This window comes from Primulina tabacum, chromosome 13, assembly GCF_025594145.1.
Source record: "Primulina tabacum isolate GXHZ01 chromosome 13, ASM2559414v2, whole genome shotgun sequence".
NCBI lineage: Eukaryota > Viridiplantae > Streptophyta > Magnoliopsida > Lamiales > Gesneriaceae > Primulina > Primulina tabacum.
Genome location: NC_134562.1, coordinates 31788441 through 31801953, shown reverse-complemented (window position 1 = coordinate 31801953; position 13513 = coordinate 31788441). Strand labels below are relative to the sequence as shown.

Below are 13513 nucleotides of genomic sequence, written 5' to 3'. Positions count from 1 at the left end.
GATCTCTATATCTATATTCCTTCTAAATGTGTGAGCTCAAATTATGAAAAAGTCTAAAATATCACTGTTTTCTAAATGTGTGATTTCGATTACGAAAGACAAATGAGATGTTGGGTATATGATCTGCTTAGGCAATCTTCAAAACAATCCAATGGGTTTTGATTTGTATTTCGAAAACGATAGATTTTCTTCGTTGTCTCCAAGGTTCGACATTCCGTGGCCTTTCTGATAGTGTCTATTTTTTCTTTATTGTCTCTGTTTCTAGTTTCTGTTTGTTTCACTCTTATCTATTCATCATTGCTTAGGGGTGATTCTGAGGTTGATTTGTTCTTTAAGGTTGATAATTTTCTTTGCTACTGCGGTAATAATTAATTCAGCACTAATGGTTCATTGATTTTGAGTTATTTTGTTGTTGTTTGCAAACAAAAATCGATTTGTTTAGCATGAAGACCTCATTTTAAGTTGGGATATTTGGATTTACCTATTTTGTTATAATTATAATATGTTATTTTAAGAAAACTAATTTTACTCATTTTTATGTACTCTTTTCTTGTATTGAACACACCTATATCTTTTAAGTTGTGCCTATATGTGTTGTGTCTGTGCCTTCTGCGGAAGATGGTGATGATGCATGTTCTTTGGAATTGTAGATTAGAGCATAATTGGAAAGAGGCCGAAACTTTTCACTCAGTTTTTGAATTTAAGACTGTTAAGATGTCTCATATAGGTTGTATATAGTTCTTGGGAGTTGCATATATGAACTTAGACAATCTCTCTTGAGCTAGTTTTTGGGGTTGAGTTAGGTTCAAGTTTCAATCTTAACATGGTGTATCAGAACTCAGGTTCTACTGTTATGTGTTGACCCACTCGTTCTGCTCATAGTTGGATCATTTGTAAACTTAATATTTCAGGTATTCATTCTTGAACGTGTGGTGTGGCGGATGTGTTAGTTGGCCCATTTTGATTGTATAAAATATCTGAGAACGGTATATATGAACTTGAACAGTCCTCTCCTTCTGCTGGCTTTTGGGTCGTTTTGTTTGTTGCTAGGTAAACTATGGTATGTGATTTGATTATGTTCTTTTTGTTTGTTTTACTTTTTCTCGTCTGTTTGTTTTCCCTATTGGGTTTGCATTAATGATCAATGTCCACAATTATGAAGACAGATGGGTTTACGATATGTCGATCTTTGGTCTTACCTACTTTTTTTTTTTTGGCTTTGATATGTTTTTTGCCCTTGGTGCATATTTTTTTGGTTTGGTGTTGACTTAAAGTTTAATGGGGCCGACAAATTCTTTTGGGAAGGGGGAAAAATGGATATTTGCTTCACATATTTTAAAAATATCAGAGTACTCGAAAATTTTGATCAAGTGGTTTCAAGGATTCAATGTTATCATTAATTTGGAATTGGAATTGGAATTGGAATGTGGAAGACCACGGAAATCAAACTTGGCTTGGACTAGAAAAGTTGAAAAATCAGACTAGCTGTCCAAGACTTTTCTTGCTCATTTAAAATGATTTGAATCGAATTATGGTAGATATTGAAAATCAGACTAGCTGTCCAAGACTTTGTTTTCTCATTTGAAATGATTTGAATCGAATTATGCAAGATAATTTTTCGTTAAACATGGAATTATGGAATAAATTTTTCATTAATCATAGAATGATTTAAGTCGAATTATAAAAAAGATTTTTCTTTCACTATGAAATGATTTAATGACCATGAATAGCGGATTTGGATCCTCTACTGTATTGAAAATACAGCACTTGATGCTGTGTATTTTTTACACGAGATGATCACATGATCATCTTGTGGACATCACACCATATGAGATAAATTTAAAAAGTTAAGATGATCATGTGATCATCTCGTGTAAAAAGTGCACATCACCAAGTTTTGTGTTTTCAACACAGTAATAGAGGATCTAAATCCATGAATAACACGATTTTGTGCCAAAAATGAGAAACATATAAAGACGCCTTAAAGCCCTGTGAAAATCATTCCACAAACTCTCTAAAAATTCGAGCAATGCCTGAGGCGGGTAGTAGGCTGTAGAGATTTCTTAAAGTTCAAACAAGCAACAATCTGTCATAAGAAATTTTTTTAAGTGGAATTATGTTTTAAAATTATATATGTATAAGGTATAAATCGATCGAGCATGTTTTTCCTTTGTTATATATATTCTGAAAAGAATTATGTTTAAGCATTGTTATGATTCAAGTTTGATATGAATAGGAATTTCAAAATATTTTATATCATGATATGACTCGTATACTGTGGATATAAATATAAAACCGTTATATGACATCGTCTCATAGAAGAGTAACAATTAGTGACATGTCAGTAAGCCATGTAAATAAAATTAAATATTTGTGTTATATGATTATGTTTTGTATATGATATGTTCTATCATGATATGTTATTTTTTTTAAATCATATGTATTTGTTATATATTGTATTCGATCGACTCCCGCTTTCTGAGCCCAAACATCCATCCATTTATTCTCTCCAGATGAGGACGAAGAACATTTGGAAGAGTATAAACAATATATGTTTTGGGGCTGGTGATGAAGAAAATTTGAGATTTTTTAAATTCCATTATTGTTTTTTGATTTTAGTTGTAGACGCTTATATATTCTATTTCATTTTTTTTGGGAATTTTTTCATTGTAAAAACAATGATTTTTATGATATAAAATGATTTTGATTTATATTATACTAAGAGAGTTGTTGTTATCGAATATTTATTTGCAAAAAACGGTATCAGAGAAACCATGTTCGGTATCCAGCTGAGAACCTAGTATACAAAATGTGACAAAGTTGTTATATTTTGACAAAAGTTCAGTGCTTTTTCGATTTGAAGTGACATCATCCCATTTTCTGCCAAATTCCACTGTTTAGGTGTTCGCAATCGCATTTTTTTGTCATTTTGGTAAGTTTTGAAAGGCTATCAACTTAGAGTAGGAAACTCGAAATCATATTTTGTAAACTGCTATGTGATCCCCATTCTTGATATTTTTTAACCATATAAATTTTTTTGAAGTTTACATTATTAGGAAAAGTAATGTAGAGAGTGTTATGAGCGAAAATAAATTTAGAGGGATGAATAAATTTATCTCGAGAAATATTTTGGTTAAGTTAGCAACACTAAAATTTTATTCTTTTCAGTTGAATTCTCAGAAAGTCAATCAGTGTGAACTGTGTGGATGTAGGCTTACTAGAACTGATTGAACAAATGACTTACCAAGAAAATCAGTCGAGGTTTGCTGAATAGTAGAAAGGTAGGTAGACTGAAAGTAAATAAGCAAAATGTTGTTTCTGGATGTTTGGATATTTCAAAACTCATATGTTACCCCTTCTTCCTCACGGAAGGTTTGCATTAAAAGACTTTGGTAATTACAAGTAATTTGAAATCACTCAATTTAGTGAACTTAACATCACCTAACTGAAACTCTTAGTAAAACTTCAATCTAAATACTTTGAGCTGTAAGAATTCTTACTCTTAATTACACAGATTTCACATGTAAATTCTAAGCACAAATTTTTATCTTCAAAATGATCAGATAATGATTTATTAACGTGTGCTTGCAGTTTCAGTTTGGCTCACGAAAAGCTTCTTAAGAGAAAATCAGTTTGTTTTTTATAATACAAATGTAGATAGTGTAGTTGTCTAACCTTTATAACTTGTTCATCTTATCTATTTATAGTTTAATCAGGAATGGTAATTTTTTCAAAATATATCTGTTTCCAAATGCAAATATCGTTGTTGTCATGTCATCGTCTTTTTTGACATGTTCTTATAAGTGCACCAAAATCTAACATTCTGTCAAGGTTCAGTGGCTATTAGTACATAAAGCTTTATCCGTTATTTTACCTAGGTTCTGATCTTTAATCACTGATTATATCGATTTTTCAGGGAATATATGGATTTATACTGACTGATCAAGTAGATAGACTGTTAGTTGAGCTTCATCAGTCAACCTTGAATCGGTTTGGCTATCAATATACTTCTTATGTTTTATCATTCTGGCTTTGTAATCAGTTAGACTCTTAGGAAATCTTCTTATGAAAGCTCCGTTTGTTGGAGATTTAATAAAATAAATTTATAAATCGTATGATTAAATTCATATATCAGAACACCTCAGGAATTCATGTCGAATTATCAGAAAATATAAATAATAGCAAACACGTACCTGAATTCATTGATTGATCTAGCGTCGGAGTTATGAATCTTCCAAAGCAACAGAGAATCGACCACCTTATATTTGCCTTAGATGGGAGAAGAAGAAATATCTAGAATATGTGTACCGTATGTATTATGTGTTATTCTATGTGCCTTGAGGACCATAACCTTATATAACATTAGCAGTCTTCGACCCATTATAGAAGACTTAATTGGGCTGGGTTTCTACACATAAGGTGGACTATACCAGTTTTTTTAATACTTTAGAAACCCATAATTAATCAGATCACTTTATTGGGTTCTTTATTAAATAGCTTGTCCATAATACAATTAATTAAATTATGTGAGTCCACAAAATAATTCCAATAATCTCCCACTTGGGCCACATAAGTTATCCGAATATTGAACATGCAAAAATTGGATTGAACTATTGCTATCTAAACCAAAATATTCCTTAACAATCTGGTCTATCAATTATACCAATATTGAACCAAAGCAGTCAACACTACATTTAAAATAACTAGACCCATCACTGATCACAATATTAGCATAATCAATAACATAGATCAAGTATGGATGTGTAGCATGAAAATACATAGATGTGATCAAAAAATAAAACCTGCATTTCCAACTGGTCCTCCTAAAGATTCAAAGAGTCCAATAACAACTTTTCAATCAAATGATAAACCACAATGAAGGTCATCACTTTATTTCAGAGTAATTCAAATAAACCTTAGTTTGTACAGAAACTTAAATCAAGTTAAATGAGTCAATGTTTAAACAGAATACAAACTCTCAATGTACAAGCATATCACCTGGACAACATCAATGTGTGTCACATGCCCATAAACATTTTGGGTGGTCAACCCATGAAAAACGCATTCGCAATTACACAGTTTTCAGTAACATGCTCAATTTACACATAATCACTCTGAATTATTTCCTTCAAACTAGAAACTCCATGTCAATAAATTTTGACTTTGACAAGTTTCAGTTATTCTTTAATTATAATATAGCAGCTTTATTATCACAATAGATCCTCAATGACTTCTTAGATCAATGATCATTACCGGTGATAAAACTCCGTAACTTTATTCGAAGTCTAAATATCTAACTATTTCCAAATGTTAGATCTCCGATATGTGAGCATAAAATCCTTAGTTCACTTTATGTACCGCATAACCCGATTAATGATTCAATGTCGGGTTTCTTAAATATCTGTCCAACATTCCAATGATTTACACAATATCCAAACGGTGTTCTCTATAAATCCGAACGAGATTACCACCTAATAAAATTTATACTACCACATATGTGGACATAGACATCAATATATTCTTCTCAATATTGACTTTTCTATTTACTCACTCCCACTAAAGTCAACATACAAATTAATTTGTATTTAATGTCATAATTTCATGCATACATACTATCAGTGTCATTTAAAATATTGATGTTCAATTTATCAACCTTATCAATCAAGGAACTCATACCAAACACATTTGAATTTTAAAAAATTGAGAAGTTTCATTATCACATGGATAAAAGAAAAACTTGATTTGTCCAAACTTGAAACTAAAATAAAATTTCGTCTAAAAAACAGTGCAACAAAAGTGTTTTCCCAAATTCAAATCCCCAGAAAATAAAAATATCAGTTCCTAAATAAAGCTTTTTTTAAGGGAAAAAAAAACATCAACAATTTTATTGTCATTTTCCCATAAGATGTAACTTTCACCATCAGTTTGCAACCGGCTCCGTAGGCAACCCTTTCTTTGCACGCCAGTTGGCGTATTTGAGACAATCCTTCTTCACATGCACATCAGTCCTTTTGCAAAAGAAACAAATGATCACTTGATCTTAATTATTTGATCAATCGAATTATGGCCAGCAATTCAAAAGCATTAACGACAAGAAATCACAAATAAACACGATGAATTAATTCAATGAAAATTCAAAACGTCAATAACATAAGTTCAATCCAGACTACGTCAATCTTTAGAAAATAAAATTAGTTCATACTCGAATTTAAATCAATACAAAACCTGTTTGTAATCATTAAAAACGTAAAAGGAAAAAACCGAATTAGAAACGTGTTTAGGAAAGATGAACGAGCGTCTCCGTGTCCGGATTCAGCGTCTTCTATATCCGTTCTTCGCGTTCCGTGCTCCGACTTTTGCTCCTCTTTCTCATATGAACGGCCGTCCTTCAAATTCCAGCATTCCTTTCAAAGACGACTAAACCTATTTAATTCTGAACATCGCGCTGCGCGCATATGCGCGACCAAGACTCGCGCATATGCATGGGTCCTTCTGTGTGTTGGGCAGTCTTTTCTTATGCGCGCACATGCGCGCCCTTTCATGCCCGGAGTCCTCTGTTCTGGGCAGCTGGAATCTCTTCGCGCGCACATATGCGCGCCTTGTCCGACGCATATGCGCGAGGTTCTCTGGTCTTGCCTTATGTCTCGCGAGCATATGCGCACCTCTGACTCGCGCATATGCGCGGGTCTCACTGCCTTCAGTGCTGTATTTGCTCACACTTCTTCTCCTAAGCGTCATTTTAGTTCATTTTCACGTCTATGTAGTAACCTTACCTAGATTCCTACAATCACACAAAAAATAACAAAAATGCATAATTCCACCCAAGAAAACTAACAATCTATATGAATTATAAGGATAATTTAAGTGCATAAAATACACTTATCAATTAAATTATACACATTTTTATTTGGATGTTAAATAAATTCCTTAAAATAATGTCTTGAAATTTTACATAGTTTGTGTCATCTTTTTATGTGTGATAAGCTACTGATTTTCAAAAATAATTTTAATGATCCACAATAGCACAATCGCGTTGCAACTCTCACATTGCAACACATTTCCAGAAGCAGCATCCGGTTTTGAACAGCTGCCATCAATGAACGCAACTTTATTCTTAGGTCGCAACACGATAAACATCGCACGACTCCAAGTCGCATAATATTTTGTTTCAATGAGTTGTTCAAATATCAAAATACCACCGGGTGTTTCAAATGGATGAATATAGAGCGGATCCGTTGCCACAGATGATGTTGAGGTAGAACTTAGAAGCACTCGCGATACAATGGAATATAAGTTTGAAAGGGAGACCAACTCTGGTCTCTTTATTACAAAGATTATTATTATCCAATGTCATAAAAATAACAAGATACGCAAACTCTTTGAGCTTCTTCCAACCCCAACTGTATCAAAAATCACAAACTTTCTTAATTCTTGGTCAGCTATCGAGCTGTTATTATGGATCAACTCTATGACATATATAGATCGATGCGATTCATACATACGACACATGGATTGTATGTACTTTCCTGATATACAATAAACCTGATCCTTATTCTCATCTGTTTTTAATTCATTTACGCAACCTATAAGTCGGATTCGCTAATAAGTGCTTATTTCTACAAGTCACGGAGCCGAAGTGATCCTCCATGTCCAAATCACTAGCCAACATTCCATTGGGAAGCTCCCAATCAAAGCAATGCGCCAATTGTGCAATCACCAGACGAACCACAATGAGCCCCAACTGCATCCCCGGACACCCTCTTCTCCCCGACCCGAATGGCAGTAGTCGAAAATCACGTCCCCGCATATCCACGTTGTCGTCCAAGAACCTCTCCGGGGAAAATTTCTCTGGATTTGGCCAAACTTTAGGATCTCTCCCTATAGCGTACGTGTTAACAATTACTCGAGAATTTTTGGGTATATGGTAACCGTCGATGACGCAATCTTCCATAGACTCGTGGGGTAGCAGCAAGGGCGCGACAGGGTGGATCCTCATTGTTTCCTTGACGACCATCTCCAAGTATCCGAGTTTTTCGAGGTGGGATTCTTCCACCATTTGGTCCATTCCTACAACCGTTTCCAATTCTTTCTGAAGCTTCTTCATGACTTGTGGATGCCTGATGAGTTCTGACATTGCCCATTCGACAACAGTTGCCGAGGTATCCATTCCTGCTACTATCATATCCTGATTTCAAATAACAATACAAAATTAATGGTCTATATTTAGTTAACAACAACGATAAATTATGGTCGACTGTACAAAATATCGTATATTTTAGTGCAAAACGATGGGCTATTATCTTCTCGTTCGAATTTTCTTATATGGGACATCCAAAAATGATAAAAGAGTTATTTGCATCAAAATTTCCAGTAAAATATTGAAAATGCATACTTCATCATCATGAAAATTATATTGGGTCGACCTTTGACTTGTTATAAAAAAAGATTGTGCGATTTACCCTTAGGGCAAACGCCATTTTGGTGCAAGGATTGTTCTCCAATGGAGCTGAATAGCGCAGCTCCATTTCCACTATTTATATAATGATAACATATTATTTTAATAATTAGATATTTTTATATAATGATAACATATTATTTTAAAATAATTAAATAAATCAAATTAAAAAGAATATTTTGAGAATATTCTAGGAATATACTTATGAATGTTATATTTGATGCAGAAACTGCACTAAAATAGATTTATGGGTTAAAGATAGCCTAAGGTGCTTTTTTGAACATGCACCAGTGTTGTCGCTAAAAACCAAAGGTTGAGCAAGAAACCATATGATACAAAATGTTGTTTTATTAATCAACCGTATATTCTAGATCCATAAAATATATCTATCGAATTACATATTTTCAGATGACACGATAAAGTTTAAGCAAGAAACCATAGAATCTTTGAGCAAAAAACCATGAAATCTTGTTCGAAGATTCCATGAGTACTTGTAGGGGGATCTCAAGTCAATGTTAGGTTTCACTTTGGTTTTTTAGCCACAACACGAGTGAGAGTAAATCATGTAATTTTTATAAAAAAAATCAAGGGCTTAATCGTCTGTTTAATTTTTATGAGAATGAATAATGTATTTTCGATATTCCAGGGGGTTAGCGCAAATAATTGTTGTAGTATGTAACATAAAGATTTAAATTACCACAAGAACAGATTTCACGTGACGTCGATCGAACTCGAATCCAGCCTTTCCAGAGTCCATAATACCCATCATCGTATCAACAAAGTCAAGAGCTTGCTTCTTCTCCTGCTTCTTCTCAACATGATCATCAATAATCTTCTCCAAAAACGCATCAAAAATCTTTCCCAGACGCTTCATCCGACGAGTCAACCCCTGCAGATCAAGAAGCCCAATATATGGAAAGTACTCGCCAAGATTCAAAACAGCACCGAGCTCCAATGTTTCTGTGACAACGGCTTTGAACCCTTTCTCGTCGAAATCCTTGTCTTCGTATTTTCTCCCGAACACCATCTGGCAAATCATATCAGCAGAAAGGCCAGCGACCCTTTTGCTGACATCCACGGTTTCCTGCTTTTCTGCATTTTCCTTGAGTGAGAGAACAAAAAGCCCGATCTCAGCCTTTCTCATGGCCTGGAACTGGCTGATCTTGTGGCTACTCAGCAGCTCCAGCGTGCAAAGCTTGCGCATGTCTCTCCAGTATGGGCCGTAGCGCCCGAAGGTTATGTTCTTCTGCTCATGGCAAATGTACTTGGAGGCCTCGTGTGGAGGCCTGCTGGAGAAAACCACATCGTGCGTTTTGAGGATGAGTTCAGCTCCGGCGGGGGATGAGAGCACGTAGGTGGGGACGAACCCGAATCGGATGTACATGATGGGGCCATGTTTTTGGGATAACCGGTTTAAATCTTGGTGGGGATTCTTTCCTAATAAGTGGAGATGGCCAAGAATTGGAAGCCCTTTTGGACCAGGAGGCTGTTTCTTCTTCTTGAATTGATTGAGCAGCTCCCGAAGGAGATACAAGAACAGTATCACTGATAGTGCTGTCCAAATCCAGGCCATAGCTCGTTTTCGTTTTCTTGCCTTTCGGGGCCTGGACTTTGCCGTTTTATAGGCGAAACAGAAGTGGGGCGATTATCTGGATCTTTTGCTTTCAAAATATATTTATAGAAATAAAAATAATAATTTAATTTATTTATTAATTAAAAAACTGTTCGTACACATAAAAATATATTAAAAAATACATTATTACGGATATTAAATTACAGCGTTGAACCAAAAAACACAACAATAACCAAAAATTGTATATACATTGGCTTCGGGGAAAAATGTATATACATTGTGTCTTCATCTCTTACCAAAACTTGGAGGTTTGCGGAAAGGAATGAATGTTGAGATTAAGGGTGAAAACGAAGCTCGACTCAAGCTTGGTCAAAATTCGAGCTCGAGTATGAAGTGAATGGTAGGGATACATATTCTGAACACTACAGATTACTGATTACGGTTTACACTGATTACTTGTCTCACATTTTAGAGAAATAACATATAGGAGACTTATATCAGTTTAGCCACGAGAACCGTAGTTGTTTCAATGCACTCGATAAATATGATTATTGTTTTACTGATCACTGAATTTTTTATTACTGATATCTGAAAATTATTTCATTTGCTATCAACATCTACTATTATATATGTTCTGTTTTTGAAAATGAGTTGATTTCTGCTCCCATTTTCCAAGTGACGATTATATTACTCACCCATTCCATACCCTTCTTAAATAAGAATGAAGAAAAGATTGAAGATGAAGAATATATCCAATTTTATGGATGATGAAGAAAAATAAGATAATTATTTTTGTTTAGTTTCACTTTCGTTAGATTATGTTAGACATTCCGTTGATGTAAAACATTATGTTATTATGTTATTTTGCAGTTTTAAAGACAATATTCTGTTTTATGAAATAAATAAACTGGCTTAGAAATTATGTACTCCCGAGGCTTGTGGTTTATATATGCTGATTAAACAACGCTGGTGTTGATATGCATCGGTCTTGGGGTGTGACATTTAAGTGACATCGGAGCTGTCAGGTTCATAATTTGGCTAGGAGAAATTCGAGCTATAGGCGCCTCAACACCTCATCTCAAACTCTTCAGCGACAAAAATTCGTGCTACAGGAGCCTCCATGCCAGAAATTCGATCTCGATGCGCCTAAGAGCGGTCAGAAAGCGCTTATGTCATTTTTCATTTTTGGAAATTCTTGTGGAGCTTATAACTTTGCGTAGGAAACTCGGAATTCAATTCGTAAAATGTTCCTCATGACGTAGGTTATCCATCCATCTATATCAAAATCTCCAAAACTTCCATTTTTAAAATTTCTCGAAAATTTGTGTTTGACCTACTATTTTTCCAAAAGTACCTATTTGTTACTACTTATTATTATTTATATTGTCATCATTTTGAGGTATTCTGAGTATTTTCACTCGTAGTCTAGGAAATGGCCAAGAGACCTCACCAAAAAACTGCAACCTGCGTTATGTTAACCTCAACTGCAACAACAACAATGATAATAATGAGGATGAGCCTCCGCCACCACCACCTCTACCTGGGTTTAGTCTTAACCAGGCATACCTAATGGTCATAGTCATCGTGGCAACGACATTGCAGATGTCGCAAGGAGGTTGGAGCGTGTTATCGATGTGGAATACTGGACACCGCATAGCACAGTGTCCTTACCGAGAGAACAAGGACGACAATGCAAACTAGGACACAACTATGAAGCACCAAGGTAATAACAAACCAGGTGCGAAAGCTCATGTCTATGCCATGATTTAGGAAGATAGTGACATAACAAATGACATTGTGGCAAAATTTGAATATCAGAATTACTACAATTTTGAGGACGAAACTTTTCATAAAAAAGGGAGGGATGTGAGACCCAAACCTCTCCAGTCCCTCAAAATGTTAAAATATATTTTAATTGAAATCTTAAATCATTATGCAACTTTAATCTCACAATAATAGACCATAAACTGAATAATTTGTTAATTAAAAGACCAACTCTTGAGGCCTATAAATAGCGTGTTAACCCCAACCCAAAATCTACAACAAAATTCTATAAATTATCCCTCTATACAAGACTTGTCTAGGTGATTTTTCATTCTAAGTTCATTTCAATATTCTGAGAATTTTTTTGTTTGTTCTACAATTGGTAAATGATATTTTATTTTAAACTGCGTAGTTTATGTTAAAATGAAATATTTTACACATATTTTAAAAGCCTGATTTTTCTGAAAATATGATTACCGATTAGTGTTTTTGTACACCGAGTAATTATGAACTGAATTGTAGGGATATATATTCTAACTACTACTTATTAGTGTTTACTACTAATTACCGGCCAACCTCTTAGAGGAATAACATCTAGAGGACTGATATCAGTTTAGTCATGATTAGGATAATTATTTCAGTGTACTTGTGAAATATGATTAATTATTACTAATAACTGAATTTTCGATTATTGTTATCCGAAAATTATTTCATTTGCTATCAAAATATATTATTATATATGTATTGTTTTCGAAACTGAGATGATTCTCGCCCTCATTTTCTGAGTGCCGACTATATCAATCACCCACGTCAAACCCCCTCTCGGATAAGAATATTGAAAAGATTGGGGATAAATAACATGTCCAGTTTTGGGGATGATTAAAAAAATAAGACTATTGTTGTTGTTTAGTTTCGTTTTCGTTGGATTATGCTTTACAATCCACAGCTAGACAATATTATATTATTATATTATTTTGGAGTTGTAAAGATTGTAGAACTGATCGCTTGTCGCTTTACCGAAAGTTATAGCTATTGGTAAAGGTGCAACTCAAATATTTTAAATTATATAGCAGCTCAAGCGCCACAGTTCGATCGCTCTCTCAGCAGGGACAATTATTATACTACAACAAATAAATAGACTGATTTGGAAATTATGTACTTTCGAGACTTATTGTTTACGATTGTGTGATTGTTAAACGCCGCCAGTGTCGATACGTCTCAGTCTCGGAGCGTGACATCATCAAACTTTATTTTTTGCAAACACATCAATGAGCGTCTTTTGGTATTTTATAACAAATATTAATATTATTTCTTTACCAAACACTACATTAAAAACATTTCATATTTTCACTTTTATTTTCAAACACTAGTCACTTTTATTTTTTTCTAACTTCTTCACAATTTATTATTATAATGCAAATACAAAAGAGAGATGGTTGGTAATTTATCATAAGTTCAAATAACATAACATTGATGGGTCGCTTTCAACCAAAAATAACAATATGGCCAAAGCTTTGATAAAAAATAATAATAAAAAAAAAAGAAAAAGAGAACATAATAATCTTTTAGCTTATTTTCTTATCTTACACAAATTGGTTTCTAAATGAACCATCCCAAGAAAATGATGTCAAAACAAGAATTCACCCATGATATAAAGGGTTGAGCAATCAATCAAAATAATAATTTCCGATTATTTTAACACATTCGGAATAGATTTAAAA

General features: G+C 34.0%; 1 protein-coding gene across 1 annotated transcript; it reads right to left on the bottom strand.

The window, feature by feature from the left end:
* Positions 1-7367: 7367 nt before the first annotated feature.
* LOC142522875 (cytochrome P450 71AU50-like) lies at positions 7368-10096 on the bottom strand. Its single transcript, XM_075626448.1, has 2 exons — positions 9153-10096; positions 7368-8185 (listed from the first exon to the last, which is right to left on the bottom strand). The coding sequence occupies exons 1-2, from the start codon at positions 10026-10028 to the stop codon at positions 7571-7573; spliced, it is 1491 nt and encodes a 496-aa protein (XP_075482563.1). The 5' UTR covers positions 10029-10096; the 3' UTR covers positions 7368-7570.
* Between the last annotated feature and the right edge of the window lie 3417 nt (positions 10097-13513).